General features: G+C 52.7%; 1 protein-coding gene across 1 annotated transcript in view; it reads right to left on the bottom strand.

Annotated features, from left to right (window-relative positions):
* The window catches only part of LOC122367562 (B-cell lymphoma/leukemia 11A-like), a 34,876-nt gene extending 21,106 nt beyond the window's left edge, over positions 1-13,770 (bottom strand). Inside the window, exons 1-2 of the mRNA XM_043340789.1 lie at positions 13,338-13,770; positions 524-568 (exon numbers count right to left, since the gene is read on the bottom strand). Coding sequence (XP_043196724.1) covers positions 524-568; positions 13,338-13,395 — 103 coding nt within the window. The 5' untranslated portion in view covers positions 13,396-13,770. The remainder of the gene's footprint in view (positions 1-523; positions 569-13,337) is intronic.
* Between the last annotated feature and the right edge of the window lie 2,819 nt (positions 13,771-16,589).

Raw genomic sequence — 16,589 nt, 5'->3', positions numbered from 1 at the left:
TAGCTGAACAACCATTGTTGTGGTTTGGTGCGTGTTGCCATGTTACTAGGGTAATTTTATTCAAAGAATGAATTCAGCATGCCTTTGTTTGCACGTGCAATGTCTAGTGATCCAAAAGATTAGGTTCATTTTAATTATAGAAACTGCAAAGTTTTATAAAGGTTTATGCTCAATCTATTACTTTTCTTGAACGTGCCTTCAGTCCAATGACTAACAAGACACATATGCTACCAGTTCACCTGAAAACTTAGCCGGCGACCCCGGAACAACTGTCCAACAGAATCAGCTCAAACCCAGAGTGCCGGGACGACGCGAAAGCTGCGGGAGCAAAGGGCAAATGTCGGACCGTGCCCGGCAGTGCAGAGCACATCCCCACTCGAGTGGCTGAAACGCCCGAAACGACCGGACGCGGGCCGTGTCATGGATATTGTACGACACGCTTTCTACGCCGGTGGAAGTGGGCGCCGCGCCGGCGTAATTAAGGCGGCGTCGGTCCGATTGCGTGACCAAAAGTGACACGTACCTGACCCGCCCTGGCAGCAGATTTCGCGGTGCAACAGCTGCATCCCTGCAACAGCAGACAGACAGACACGGTTAGAATATCTTGGAACAGCAGCGAATTGAACAAAAATTACTGCTGTTAGTTAAAAGGCAATTTTTCTTTTTATGAATAATTTCCGACAAATGTCCTCGTCATTTTTTTAACACTATTACACCTCAAACATGTCTTATACAATGGCTTCACTAATACAGTCATAAGAATCGAAACTCCATTTGCCTAAACCGCTGCGAAGTTTGACCACCGCGGCGATACGGCGCGGCGGTGCCAGGCGTCCGGTCGCACTTTCTATACACGTGACGACAAAACCGTCGCCTGTGACCCGTTGACCCCTGGCCACCCAGGGTGCACTGATGACCGGATAGGGCCAGCGGCGGTGGCGTCGGCCGGCGGACGCCGCCGTTTCGTTTCTCCACCGCCACCGGTCACAGGAGGTCACGTGCGGCGCCTCAGGTCACCAGAGCTCACCAGGGGTTACGGCACAATGACGGGCTCGGTAGCGCCGGAAGGTGACGCCAGCGGTGTGAGATTGAGGCACGTGTCGCATTGGGCCACCGTCGGCCGGCGAGGGCGAGAGGTCAGCAGGAAACCGCCGCCGGCCCGCCACCGAGCGCCGACCGAACGCGATGGCTTGGGAAACCGTCAGCCGCGAGCGCCGCCCAGTCGACGGGCCGACATTTGAATGGAATCGAGGCAAGATGATATCGCTTGAGTAAGCGACATAGCTGTTTGCCTGGTGGTAAGGTGCGTTTGAGCTGCCATGAGCGATCATGCTAAGGTAGCTTAATTAGACGATCAGCTGACTTCGTCACCTGCGGTGACCATGGATCAAGGGAGCTCTCGCCCTCCCCTTCCCCGCGCACCTCAAGTGTAGCTCGCCCTTCCAACGATCACGAAGCCCCGGAATCTAGAGACCGGGGGCCCTGTGGCCCAATTTCACGCGTCCGGACGCCGTGAGCCTTCACCAAGGCCATCTGCGGCTGTCGGCGGGCCTTCGAGCCACCGCACCCTGACCCGGGCAGGCCGCAGTGGTTCGGCCAGCCGGCCCGGCCCGGCCACACATTGCCGGGAGACGGCGCCCGGTGGGAGGTGGCGCTGGGGAGTCACTGAAGCTAACTGCACATTCCATGTCCTCCAACACCAACAGGGAAATGCCGGGATTCCAATGGGGTAACACCAGACAATCCTAAAACACTACCGGAAATAAGTCGGCAAGGATCGGTGAGCGCGGTGGTCAGGGAACTGCGGATCGTAAGACCTCAAGGTGCATGTTTCGACATTTTTTTCTTCAATGAATGTGAGTTGCATTATCGATATAGCACTACCCAAAATTTTCATCTATTTCAGTGAGCACCTCCCATCAACTTGGCCCCGTCCCGCCAACTCCCCATGCGCTGTCGTTACAATCAGTGCCGTTACGCCTGCCGTTGTCGCCGCCTCCCCTAACGAGTAACGACCGACCGCTCCCGCGGCGGAGGCGCGTCCCTCGGCTCCCAGCGCGGTCTGAGTTGACCCCAGGGTGAGGAGCGTCCGGCGGGCCGACGGGGGCGCCTGCTCAGCTTTCTCCGCGGGCCAGGGCCGGCGCCGCTCCCACGCCCGGGCCCCGGGGCCATGGGAGCGGCACGGGCGCCGCCGGTCGCCCCGCTGACCCCGGCGCCCCTCCCCACGACCCTCCCCGCAGGACGCGCACCAGACCCAGAGGGGAAAGAAGCGTCATGAATCGTGGTGGCTCAACTGTGGTGAGAAACATAAAAATGCACAACGTGCGTCTTAGGTAGGGTGGGATTGTGTGCGTGTGTAACTGTTTGGTGCTCATTCTTTTGGCATGACAGCTGGTTGTGAAACAATTGGCCAGCTGCTCCGTGCGTGGCATTCACTTGTTTCAATTAGGTGAAACCCGGGCGAGGCTTGATCAGATACCCTGCTATTGAACTGGCGAGACCGCCCATGGTAGTGGACCGAGGTGACATAATAATAGAGCTGACCTGACAACTGTCATCGACAACCACCAGTAGCGTTTCAGGTGTCCCAGGTCACCGCAAGGTCATGTGGGCCCATTCATCGCCCAGCACCTAGATATTATCGCGCTCGGAAACGAAACAATGGAATGCTGCCCCTGGGCACGGCCGACGGCGCATTAATTCCTCACCGAAAAACGTTCACCCAATTACAGTTCCGAACGACCGGCTTCTTTTCGCATGACGTACGCGAGAACAGTTTGAACCGTAGTGTGACAAACCTCAAACCCAAGCTCGGTGAGCCGTTTCGCTGGCTCCTCCAGCCGCGGCACCTGGCGTGTGCCACATATTTGGAGCGCGCCTGCCGAGCCTGACGGTGCCAGAGGTCAGCCGGGCCTCCACGAAGGTCATCGCCAGCGGGCGGTACGGTTTCCATAATCCGCCCATCTCATTTTCACCGACCACGGACGGCCGTCACGGCCAGGCCACGCCTTCGCTGGGTGGTCACAGCCGCCGCATACGGAAAATTGTTACCTAAATTTTAAAGGAATTCTTCATAGAGGCAACAATGGCTGGACCGCTGGACGCTTTGAACGAAACCTTTTATTGGCACACTGGCACGGATAATTCTACTAGCCTCAGCCCTTGCTTCGGGTTGAACCACAACACAAGTCTTTGCCCGAAACTCCAAGAATGTTGCGCAAGAGGGGATCAATTTCCAGCCCCACCTTACTTCTCGACCCTGGCATCGGCCGGCTGAGACCGTCGGTCTCCGGTTCACCAGCTGTTGAACGTGCCTCCTGATCGGCCGGCGGTCAGCCCTGCTCTAACGACGTCCGGTGGACCAGTTCGGGTACCGCGCTGTGTCCTCCACGACCCGGACAGCACCCGACGACCTGAGGCACCGCTATGCGGTCACCCGAGACCCACCAGTGGGGTTTCAGTTTCGTCATACAAACAGACATCATTACAGGTGGCCGCGTGCTGGCCCTCGACGACATTACGGATGGGCTGTGGGAGCTTCGAGCAGACTGCTGGTGGGTGCGGAAAAGGATAATTGGGCACGTGATGACTCTATACTTGGCTATGTGGCAGGTCTGAATTTAAACAGGTAACCAAACAAAGTCAAAGGGTTATTTATTTGTAAACACAGTCACTCACAGACTAGCAAGAACATGTGTAGGTATAACTATAAATTTAGTCCCTCTTATTTTAGTTTACGTAGCTCGTTAGAAAAATCGATGTTCTTTTAATTTATTAAGTTTTTCGATGAAAGGTTTAAGGCCACGTATATTTTCTAAATTTATGTTTTGACAGTGCTTGTCACCTTCACCGGCCTCGCTGCATTCTTTCACAAGCATTCTCGCTTCAGTACCTAACCAACTCACGCATCGCTCCAGCCCATCCGTCGCCGGGGGTCATACCCCACCGGGTCAGTCGGGCCCATCCTACGCCGCGGGCGCCCGGCCTCGCCACCCCTGACCTCGCCCCCCCCCCCCCTGCGGTGACCCTCGGGGCGGCCGGCCGATCGGAACAGCTGACAACAAACACTCAAGGTCACGCCTCTTCGTGCCGTGCGCCGTCTGTCGCACGCGCCGCAGCGGAGCTGGAGCTAATGAGAGCTGTGGCAGCCCTCGGCGGGGAGGGGTGGAGGGAGGGGAGACGGCTGCCACGACCGTGAAGAGCCGTCTGAGGATAAACAGTCGGATTGGATCGTAGTGGAGCCTCCACCGTGGAGGGCTGGATAAGACAGGACTAGCAAACAACTTCTCTGTGGGAAGAGCAGGGGCTGAGTTAGAGATATGTATTGGAGGAATGCATGATTTGCATGATAAATGCATGATTTGAAGAGGAAAAAATACCGCAGTGAACTGACACAAAAACCATAAGTGGTGACCACCAATGACTAAAATACATTTCATCTCAAACGAGAGTTGTCCAAAGCCAGACAGGTTACGAAGATGGGACCATAAGATTCGATACAGCGTCTATCCAGACTCACCCGAGATGCTGGCGATATGTCGTTTAGTGTGGCTGACAGGGGGCTGGCCGGGTCTCAGCTGGAGTTCGCCTGTCCGCCCCTGCCGACATCTGGCTACCTAGCACCAGTCTGTCTGCTCCCCCCCCCCCCCCGAACCCCCTCGAACGGTCACCGGTGCCCACAAAAACGACCGGTGAACCGTACTGAATGAAGCGCTTGGACGCGGGCACCACGATCCGTACAATGGGGATGATTGAGCCCAGTGACCCGAGTGACCCTGACCGGGGAGCGGGGCATTCAGGCGACGCGGTCAGAATCTGACCCTGACTGACCCCTGGCCACCCACTGAACGATAACCGCCTCAGGCGCGAGCAGCGTGACCGTCGAGGGACCTCGGGTGACATCTAAGTGACCCCGATGTGACCTCTGAGGACCCGGAGGTTATCTCTAGGTGACTATTGCGTGGATCGTCTTCAAGGATGCGCCTATTTACCCGTAAAGCGATCGGTGATCGAAACGGAAGGGGCGCGGTGCCGTTTTACATAGGAAGTCTAGACACAACCCATGACGAAGTGCCGTCTGAAGAATTTATATAGGACTTAGGAGCACCAGTATAACTGCTGACATCTGCACCATCCGATCTGGTGCTCCTGCTGTGACCTCCCACTATTTGATATCGGACCTCCCGCCGTCCCAATATACCGACCAGATCCGTCCGCCCGCCTGCCCGCCCTATTGATCACACGCAATGGTCCTATTGGTTGCAACTATGCAGGCTTGCGCAAGCGGCGGCGGGGCGGCTGAATCCGGGAGCCACAGCGTGCCGGCGGACTTCTGCCTGAGTAAACAGGATAAACAGCTCTGCGGAGCGCCGCGGGGGCGGCTGGGGAGGGGTCACGGCTCCGGGGACGGGGAGGGGGAGGAGGGATCGAACAGGAGTGGTTGGCGCTTGTGCTGCCTGGAGCCTGTTACCTGGTACACTCCGTGGATGTTTGTGCCACAACTGGACAAGGTAAATGCGGTAGTTTTGGAAATAAATCGACCATTGCGGACGAGACTGTGAATAAATGAGCAAACAGGCCACTCGCTTACCGCATTGGCTGGCGGCCGACGCAGGTAGGCAGGCCAGACGCAGCAGCGCCGGTCTGCGCCACGGCTGAGCGGCCTGTTAACGACCTGCCGCGACTCAGCTTTGGCAGCCGAGGGCGCCTGGTCTATGTCAATGACGTCATTAATGCGCAGCCCTCACTTCAGGGCAGCTGAAGAAGCCGGCCACTAAAACGGACATTAACTTTTTCAGACGTTTCTGTCAGACGAATACCTATTGGTCGTTTTCATTTGTAGGAGTTAATTTAGATGACATCGGCTTGGTCATTTTTCAGTGTAAGTTTTTGTTCTAAATTCATTCACCAGCGGCATATCAAATCAATTTAGCCTGGGGGCAGTTTGGTGCAGTTTGGCTCTCTCTAATCGGAACTATAATGCGAAAAACTATCACCCGATGATTTGATTAGCCCTATTGTGATTTATGGTTTTTATTCGTCACATTTAGAGAAAATATCGCGGTGAAAACATATGTAAGATATTGTGGCCGATCACGTTCTCTCCCGCCGCAAGAATCGCTAAAAGAAATCAGACTCAGTGTATGAATAAAAAATCGTAATAATTAGGCAGCTGCAACAACTTGTGTCACATCATCTCAGCCGCAGCGTAACTCAGTAAGGACGGTCTGGTTCAATGTTAATTCCTAAAGCCCATTCACCGGTTAGAGCTAGCCAGTCACGAGACACCCAAATAGCTCGTCCAGCAGCAAAGACTCGTTGAAAAACGGCCGTCCAGCAGGCCATACCTTTTGTGGCCGGTTTGTTCGTTACCAGCCACAAAAGCGACCCCAGTAAGACATTTAGTCGTTCCGTGTCCCCTCAGCTGCATTGTGAAGTTGGTCAGCCCTTCGCTCGGGGCTAGCGTGTCACTCTTGGTGAGTGTCATAACTCAGCGGCAGAGACCCGTGAATGGGCGGTGGAGTGGACCAAAGGGGAGCGCCCCGGGAAGTTGCCGAATTGAGGCCATTTGTGGGGTTTTCTGAGTTGTGGTTATGCGCTGAGTGATGGTGGATGGCCGAGTGGTCAGCATAACTAAGAGGTGGTTGTTACTAGTTGAGTGAAGCCTGGACATCAACTGCTTCCTAGCACGATAGTGATAGTGACTTTTTACTAGCAATGTTCTAATCACCTTGAAAATAGCATAGTTCTCAGTGACCCCAGAATTTCACAATGGCATGGGCCGTGGCAAAAAGAGCTGAATGCTGAGAAACAAGCTGCACTTTACCACACGCATACAAATTTGTTTCCCAATCAAGCTGATCTATTTCTTCCCCGGCTAAATCTCTTCCCGGGCTAAAATTATATCAATGAATTATCTAAGAACCAACCAATTCAGAGAGAAAATATAAATCCTTCTTCCACGGTTTTACATTCATAATCACGCCGTACGGAGGGAAGCTGGAACTCACATCTGTCCACTGCCCAGTATGGTTACACATCGCTCATGGTTTGGCCTTGGAAGGCAGCGAACCACTCTGGAGCCTCGGGCATCCGCATCACTCTCGGCTCATCCTATTCATCAGTGTACGCATTTTTCATGGCGACCACAATGACACCGGTGTGGCGCCGCCGCCGAGGCCGGGTGGCCGAAACCTAGCCTTGCAGGCCAGGTTAGACGGTAAATAGCAGGGTTGTGCTCGACTCAAAAGAAATTGCCGACTCGACTCATCATTCAACTTCAGAATGCCCTGACTCAACTCTGACTCAAACAAGGAGCTGATTTTTTCCCTTGACTCGACTCATGACTCAAGCGGCTCAATCATCAATGAAAATATGAGTTGACTCAAACTTGACTCAAATTTTTTGTTGAGTTGTTGAGCGGGGGGGGGGGTGAAAAAAAAAACCGGCAGCAGGACCAGTTAAGCGGGGGAGAATGAAAAACTTATACTATATATTGTTTCTAGAAAGTTTAGTCAGCTGACTCATGCTCCTAAATGTTTTTGACTCAACTCAATGTCAAAAGTTATTTTACTGACTCAACTCTGACTCAACTCAACACCTTAATATTTTTGTCCGACTCAACTCTGACTCAACTCAACAGCTCAACATTTTATCCGACTCGACTCAAATCTGACTCATTTGAGTCAGAGTTGAGTCAAATTTCTGACTCGACTCATGAGTCAAGCACAACCCTGGTAAATAGACAACATTACAGAACAGGAGTTAGAAGATCACTTACCACTAGGGCAGGTTATCAGGTTGTGCTGCCTTAGTGCAGTGTGAAAACAGTGAATCGGAATAGGAGTTGGAGGATATCAACGAATTGATTTAGGCTTGTCACTCGTCACTCGTCAGCTTTGCAACTTGCAAGGAACTGCGCCACGGCAAGATCCAAGGCAAGGAGAATAGCTGAGCTGAGCTGTGCTGAGCTGGGCTGGGCTGTACTGGGCTGGTTCGATAGAATCAGGCGCGCTGACCATTTGTCTCTAGTTTGTCCCTGTTTGTGACCGCAAATCGTCTCGGCAGTCACAAATTGTCATCTCCTTACCAGTTACCATCGGCTATGGGGACAAACTCCCGTTTGAGTAATGACACTGTCCTTTGTCTCGGCAATCTTCCAGCTCCCTTGGGACATAGGTGAGGCATCCTGAGGCAGTGGCTCGTCTCTGATGGACATAGAGGCCCGGCAGGTTCCAGTCCGGCCACCGGGAGGGCAGTAATGGAAAGCGAGGAGCGATTTGTCGGACAATTAGTGGCTGGTGTTGGCTGAAGGCTGATTAGAGCAGGTCATCACCGCCTCTGGAAAGGAGCAAAGTGATTCCGTGGTGGTTTAGAAATGGGGGTAATGGCCTTTGGAGAGTAGAATGGCGGAAACTCTATGGATGCGTTCAGGATCGAACCTAACGTGCAGGTGCTCTCCATCGATTAGACTGTAACAGAACTTCATGTCACTGGCACCCAACAGAAAACTAGCGACATAAGTTGGTTTATTTTTAAGTTTCAAAGAAAGAAAAGCATGATTAATTTTTGTTACAATGATGCCTTTATCTGCCATACTCTCGCACAGTCGCAGGGGAGTGCGTGACACCAACGGATTAACACGTTCAGTCCGGAGACCACCCACTGTCCGCCGTTTTTCACCGAGCTTATCCAAACCCTGAATGCCCCGCAACCCAAAACCGGTCGTTGAGTCCATGATTGACTGACCATTGGCCGCATTCATCTCACCAACAATACTCCACCGCCACGGTTACCATTTCCTAAACTCGCGCTGCCACCGGGGTCGGTTAAACGGGGGGCGGGTGCAGTCGGCTGGCCGCGACCGAAGACTAGATTTATCGCTTCTGTCTCCTCCCCCCTGCCGCGGCGACTAATGTGACAATTAGGCGAGGGTGATTGAAACGCAGTGACGCGGGTCGCCCCTGCCGGCGTGCACGCGTCTGGCGGGGGCAGGAGGCAGGTGGACCGAGAGGTATGCCATGGTTCTGGCCGTCCCTGGGGATAGATTTTCGTCTGTGAGCGTCTCAAAGGGGATATTTCTGGGGGCGGGTGCATGACGGGGCGTGGGAGAGAGAGAGAGAGAGAGAGAGAGAGAGAGAGAGAGAGAGAGAGAGAGAGAGAGAGAGAGAGAGAGAGAGAGACAGAGAGAGAGAGAGAGAGAGAGAGAGAGACAGAGAGAGAGAGAGAGGGAGAGAGAGAGGGAAGAGAAGAGGAGAGGAGAGGAGAAGATAGAAAAGAGGGGAAGAGAGGAGAGCATAAAAAGCACCATCCATCAATTCAGAGCCAGCCAAACTAAAGCAATCAATGAGCCAAACCAAACCGGACCAAGTGGGCCTATCGGAGAGCCAGCTAGATCCAACTGACCAGCACGGCGGGCCGCCTACGATCTAAAAACCGACCCTCACTGGGGGTGAGGACGTGAAAGCTGCACTGCGACCTCAGCGGTGGTCGGGCGGGGCCGAGGTCTTCCGGACCGACCGGCCAGGATGTCCTGTGTGCAGTGTGGTCGGTACGCCGACCGGATGAGTGAAAACGGGCGAGTGACGCCCGATGGGCACCGTACTGACACGATAAAGTGAGAGGATTTCCGACCGCACTGGTCAGAACCTGGTTACTGCATTGATGGCGCTAAGGGGCACTGCAAGTTACTACTGCATGGTGAATAGCAAGCGTATGGATGAATGAAGTACCTAGTTAGAAATGCGTGCAATGCGGGAATTTCCGTCCATTCGATTCCGATCTTTTTACTTTTCTACAAGAAACTTGAGAAACGAAAAACGCAGTTGTTGCAAATCTTTTGGACAGCTCTATTGCTGAAATAAGTGACAAAATCTTACAAAAGCAGAAGCGGCTACATTTGCTTTTTACGCCCATAAGTCATAAGTTAACTATAAGCTCTTACAAGTTTATCTGCCTCATAGTGAGCCATTCTGACAGTTTCTAATTTCTATTTAAACGAATTGATTCGATTTACCCAGAGTGTCCAGATTCCCCACTGCACCCGGCAGCTGACGGACCCACCGCTCCCCTGTCATCCCAACCGCACCGCAACCACTCCCACGAGACAGCCCGTGTCCCTGTGTGTGTGTGCACTGTCCCCCGTCCCCCTCCGACCGGCGCGGCGGCGGCGGCGGCGGGCAGCAAAAACAGTCGACACCGGTGCCCATTGAGCTGCGTTTTTACCGACGACAAAGCCTCCGAGCGGGGAAGGAAGGGGAGCAGCCGCAGCCGTTCCCCTCACGGTTCCGCCGGCCGCGAGAAAGGGGTGGCGCCGCGCGAGACGCATCCGGATAAATAGCATAGCGCACCGGTCATTGGCACCCACCACCACCGGGCAGGGGTGGGGGAGGACGAGAGGGGCGATCGTCCGCTAAAAACCGTCGACGGAGATAGCCGGCGGTGAGAAAAACGGCTGTGATTGGAGGGACGAGCGGAAGGGTGGTGGACGGGACACCTGGCCGCATTCGTCACGGGAAGAGTGACAGGCTGCGCGATGAAACTGCATTGTCCGAGAGAAACAGCGATGTCGGGCGACGATCAGTGAGGTAGATGCTCGAGGGAAGGGATAAAACATCCTCAATTTCACTGATTTATATAACAAAATATAAATTTGGACAGTGGGTCAACAACGACTTTCATTCATACCTATATTTGATACTTATTTATTTTAAATCGGATAAAAAACACGATATCGCAAGTCATCTTCCCGAGCCCATTGTCTCTTTTCACCGCACGTGCCAGCATCAATCTAGGGGGAGAGAGGGAGGGGCAACGTCCGCTGAGGCTCGATCGAGCCATGGACGTCTGTTCCATGGGTCGGCAGCCCGGCTGGCCAACGGTGGTGGGTCGTTTATCCCGATTGAGCCCCGGATGATGGAGTGGTTGCCGTGAAGCGGCTGTAACTAGCGACAGGGCAGCGCCGCGCGACGGGACGTAGCGGGACGCGACGGGACGCGACGGGACGTGGGACGGAGCGGTGGGAGGGAAGGAGCGATGGGATGATGGGACAGATGAAAATGGGTGTGAGGGAGAATTAGGATGCTGGAAAAATTGTAATGGCGTGCAGTGGCATATGACGAAGTGGGATTAGAGAAGTGGAATAAGAAGCAAAAAAGATAAGCTGGACAGCATGGAATGGCCAATGGCTTGCAACTAGTTCGTCCACGTATAATTTTCATCAAAACTCAAATTTCTTAGCTTTTTCGTTGGCAGCTATAGGTCCATCAGCATTGAATTCGGGCTAGAAGTGACATCGTTCAAAGAAACCGCAGGGATGATGCATTTGAGTCGGACAACTGTTGAGGAATGAGGACAGTGCGTCCGAGAGGACGATCTCCGAGGACCCCTGCAGCGATCGGCCGACCCACACGCCTGATGACGTCACCGTTCTGCGGTGCGCGATTGAAGTGTGCTCAGGCGGAAGGCTTTGAAGTGCCGCCCACAATGGCTGCTAGGGTTTACAGGGGCGGCTGGTGTGAGGGCGGCAACGGACGGGCAAAAGGGGAGATTGCAACATGCTCGGCTGGATGTGATAGGGGAGGATTTGAAACTGGAGGATTAACACCGAAAAACATTCCAAACAAGTAGAAACCCTCAGTTGAAAACATAATTTCATAAACCTACCTACATATTTATCAAACAGGTATCTGACAACGTAGAAGACTGTTGGGTATGCAAAACATTTGAATGTAAGCGAAAAATAAGGAATACAATCTATGGAAACCTAAGGCCACCATCCCATGTCACTCTTCTGCAGATAATTGAACGTAATGGTCCGATTTAAAGAGCAATTAATGGCTCGACTACGACAAAGGGCGGCACCGAAATTTACTGGCTCGTTCAAAGAGTGGAGGTTCAACAGAGCATAACGCGTCAGCTCAAAAGCATAGTCTGTTGTTGAGTTCCTTTTATATTTCCGCATGATCCAGTATATCTACGATAAGGACTCGTGAACAAACGTCACATGATCACAACGTCCATGACCGCTTCCACAGAGTTCACCAAAGTATTTGCTGGACCGAGGCATTATCAACGTTATGAAAGATAAAGCTGATAGAATGGAGTATGTTTGAAAGATACTTAGTTAGCACTGTGTTGGAAAATACCAAGCAATAAGTAGTTAGCTGTCAGTTGTGACTGCGCGAATCATGTCTAACCGCCTTTTGTGACTGTGGGAAATCAATGCCACACATCAGTGCTCTCTTATGTACATTCCATTTTTGCAACACTTTTTTTGCAGAGCCGTTCAGAGCCGAGCGGCATGATATGCACAATGACATCCATAGTGCACCAAAGATTAGGGTCCGCAGCGCTGCAACACATATTTCCACCTATCTGAAATTGCCAGACTGGATGGCCGCTGTCGGAAAATGTCCAACAAGCCATACTTTGCATGAATTCTCACCCCTAATTCTCACCAGTGCAAAGCCAACAGACCACATTTAAAAAGAAAGGTGACAAAATGCTTAAATGAAATTGGCGTGGCGAATATTATTAATTGATGTCATGAGTCAAAGTGATCGGTAACTTGAAAGCCATGAACTTTTCTGATTTTGCTTATATAACGACTCAATAGCCGAATAACTAAATGACACTTATATAACGCACAATGTAAACGTCACCAATGTCCACTCGGTAACACCGGATCGACTCATTGCTGTCATCGAACGGCACAGGACAGGGTACATACATTTATTAATTCTACTCACCAGCCTTCCAACGAGCTAGCCAAATTGCGACTCTCGTCACACACAGGCGGCTGATCGCCTGTTCTTATTTTCTTTTCTTTTTTCGTTTAGGCTATATCTTGGAATGTTTATAGCCCCACCTAACGTACACCTGTCGAACATATTTCTGAGAACAGGCCCGTAGACTAGCACAGCACCCTCGGCCGGTTAGCGGGAGAGGCAGACAGAGCAGTAGTGGTCTGCCATGGAGTGACAGCGACAGCAGTCTGGGCAGCACCCGTGTCACTCCTAGTGACGAATGGGACACGACAAATGCGGAGGGATGGTTGGGACTTGAGACGCAGGGGAGACGAAACTGTGAACGCGGCATTTGCAGCCGAATATCATTGGCGAGACATTTTTCGCGAGCTTTGCAAATCAACGCACAATGCCGACAGGTAGTCAATTTCAGACGAAATGCAAAGTGCAAGGCATCAATCACCACAAAGCCTGCACTACCGCCGAGTACCCTTGTAGGGAACGATTTTTGTTCTGCAAATACTTTTTTCACACACAAGATCCAATGATCCAGCCAGCGTGTCTGTAAAGACGTGCAGCTTCTTCACTCACCTCTGTCCGGCTGGATATCCTGGACGATCCGCACCGACGGCGGCATCTTCACCCTCATCCTGACGTCACACGGGGGTCGATGATGACGTCACGCTCTGTACTGAGTGACAGTGACCTCAGGTCAGGTCAGTCCGGGTCACTTCAGATCCACCTGAGTGGTGGTTTGTTCGCGATGGCTGGAAGTCCGTCACGAATGAAGAAGTCCGGAATCACGTGATTCTAATTCCAGTCGACCACTGGTCACTCGGTGGGTGACCTCGAGTGACCTCTGCCCAGTGCACCTCTGACCACTGGTCACCAGTGGTCAGCGCCGGTCAGTCTCAGTTGGTCAGCTCCTGGACAGCTCCTGGTCGGCCTCTGGACGGCTCCAGGCGCGTGCTGCTCGCCACACAGCACGGCGGCGACTGGCTGCGACGGCAGCGGCGCCGGACGCGACGGGCCGGGCCGGCCGGCGGCCAGCGCAGCCAGCCAGCGGCCACCGGGGCTGGCCGGCCGGCCAACCAGCGGCCAGCAGCGGCGCTACCTCCCCCCCCCCTCCGCCCCCAGCAGCCGGCGGCAACCGTCAGCAGGCAGGTCGGGGTGATAGAAGCATGTGGAAAACGACTAATACTTGCAATCTATGGTAGAAACGCTCAACAGCGCATACAACATGCAAAGCGCATGCTGCATAACCTTAGAGTTTGATAAGTTTTTTTTTTCCATTTTGCTTTGCTGAAAAATGGCAGCAGATAATTCAGTTCGCATTGGAGCACCCGCCCATGATGTGCGCATGCTGTTTCGTGTGTCATGCGAATTTATAACGTCTGAAATGAATGTCTTTCTCAATCATCTATCGCTGTTGCCTGTTAGCTATGTAGTTATAGCAATCACTCGCATGCTGATTGGAATTTATCGTTCTAACTCATCAGGCTAGTTCACTGTAGGCGTATGAAAACATTGATGGCATTTGACGGATTATTTATGCTTCAATTCACGACATTTCGTCTAGTGTCTGATGTTAAATCTGGCCAGTAGTCGCTGCAAATGCTTGAATATAAATGCAAATAAGTTAAATAAAACTGCAAAAAAAAATGAAGGAAGTTCCACGTACCTACATCTTAAATTTATCACTTAGTTTCTTCCGACTGTTATTGCGAATTTTGTGCAACTAGCTGAAAGAACATGAAAATCTTTGTACCAGCATGTGAATTTTGAAAGCAAGTGCAGCTGAACTTTTTAACCGAAAGTTTTTAACCGCAAATGTCCATTTATATATTCATTTTTTTACTGTCACCGTCCGAGCGCTTGCCCCACCCCAAAAATATATGTCATTACAAAGTGCGTGTCAGTTCCCGTCGATCCTGGGGGGTGGTACGGGCGGTGTCCTCCCGTCCTTCCTTGTCCTATCCCATCGCGTCCCATCTCGCCCCACATCCCGTTCCATGCCGCTCCTGGCTTCATTCACCACCGCTCTCCATTGTGAGTCCAACTGCCGCATTGGACACCGTCCGCTGCTGGGATGACGGTGCAGGACACTATCATCCTCCCTCCGCCATCCGCCGTCCGCCGTCCGGCGACCAACAGCAACAGATGCCTGGCGCGGCCCATAGACGCGTCACCGGCGACCAGTGCGGTCACGGGTCAAAGCGTCGGCCGGCAGTGACCCGTGCGCCACAATACGCCACCGACGCGCCACAATACGCCACCGGCGCGCCAAAGAACGTCACCCAGATGACGGCCGGTCGTCGCTCATCGTACGACGGCCGGCTGGGGAGCGGGACAGCTGCTATAACGGCTGGACAGGGCGGATGAAGGACTGCATCGGGATCATCCTCAGTCACGTGACCATTGTGCGGTCAGTTGACGCCAACTACTAGTGCTAGCTACATACTTACTTGTCCTTACATGGGTGAGGTGAGAGGATGTGATATCCTCTTTGACAAGGCATGTGGTGTGGCATGGTACTTACATGATTAATTGTGTCATGAAAACATTATTTTTTCATATCATTTGTGGATTGTAATCGTTCAAGTCCCCAAAATAGATACAAAACAATGATTTAGTCGCGTGATAAGCAGAATAGATGATCATTGCTAGGACTAGGCCCTCGATTATACCAATTATTGCAGAAATTGGCACGGCGACAGTAATCCATCAGAGTCCACCGACCCTCACCCGGTGATGATCGCGACGGTCCACCGTTTCGGGGGCGCACGATGCATACTGCACAGTGCACACCAGGGGCGGATCCAGAAAATCTCCAAGGGAGGGGCCATTAGAAACCAGGAGGCCCCCCCCATAATCCCACCTGTTGGAGGCCCCATCTTCCCACTTGTTGGGCCCCCCCAAAAAAAAAACTGCGTCTATTGAACTTATCTAGCTGTTCAGGCAACATCTCAACATCTGTGCAGGCTTGGAGGCCCTCTGTGCAGGTTAGGAGGCCCTGTAAAAGTGGTCATCTCTGTGAGTATAAGAGACCTCCAAGTTATGAAAAGCTTTACCAATCTTCTAACAAAGAAGTCTTCTCAGCTAGTCTTCTAAGAAATAACTAAGTGGGTAGGTTAAAAAAAACTCATCGGATTTCGGCCACTTTATTTTCAGGAGGCCCCCTTTTCAGCTTTTTAACTTTTTAACTTTTTATTTTATTTTTGAAAAAAAATCGGCCAAGGGGGGGGCCATGGCCCCCATGGCCCCCCCTTGTATCCGCGCCTGGTGCACACTGCACTGCTGCGCGACCGCAGCGGCCGTTAGTCTGCCGTTACCCGGCTCCTAGCGGAACTGAGTGACCCCTATGGACCATGGGTCGGCGGGCGGGGCCGCACCCGCAGGACGCGAGATGCTGCCGTGTGCACCGGTGCATGTGCAGTGTGCAGCACGGTGTGCACTAGGCACAGGTGTGCACGCCGACCGGGGATGACTGATGACGGAAGGCAGCGGGCGGGACCGGAGATGTGACGGGTCGCATAACGGGCGGGGTCGCACGAGACTCGGGACGGTTGTTGGGCGTCGTGCATGGTGTGCATGACTGCATTAGTGCATGCAGTTTCACCAACTTGGTAAGTGGTTCGCTTGAAATCTTAGAACCATACTCAGATTCGAAAAACAGTTTCGGTATGTTGGGTGCTTTGAAGCATTTGCTGCTCGTTTGACGTTCTTGCAGCTTTTTCAGCGCTCCCTCCAAACATCCAGTTAGCCTTTGCCGAGGCTCTGACGAAACAGAGACACCTGACCTTGGTTTGGTGACCCGGTGCCCAGTGGGATCACAGGGGTCAC

Source organism: Amphibalanus amphitrite, unplaced genomic scaffold, assembly GCF_019059575.1.
Source record: "Amphibalanus amphitrite isolate SeventyFive unplaced genomic scaffold, NRLGWU_Aamphi_draft 000877F_arrow, whole genome shotgun sequence".
Taxonomy (NCBI): domain Eukaryota; kingdom Metazoa; phylum Arthropoda; class Thecostraca; order Balanomorpha; family Balanidae; genus Amphibalanus; species Amphibalanus amphitrite.
This window is presented reverse-complemented; position numbering and strand designations above follow the sequence as displayed.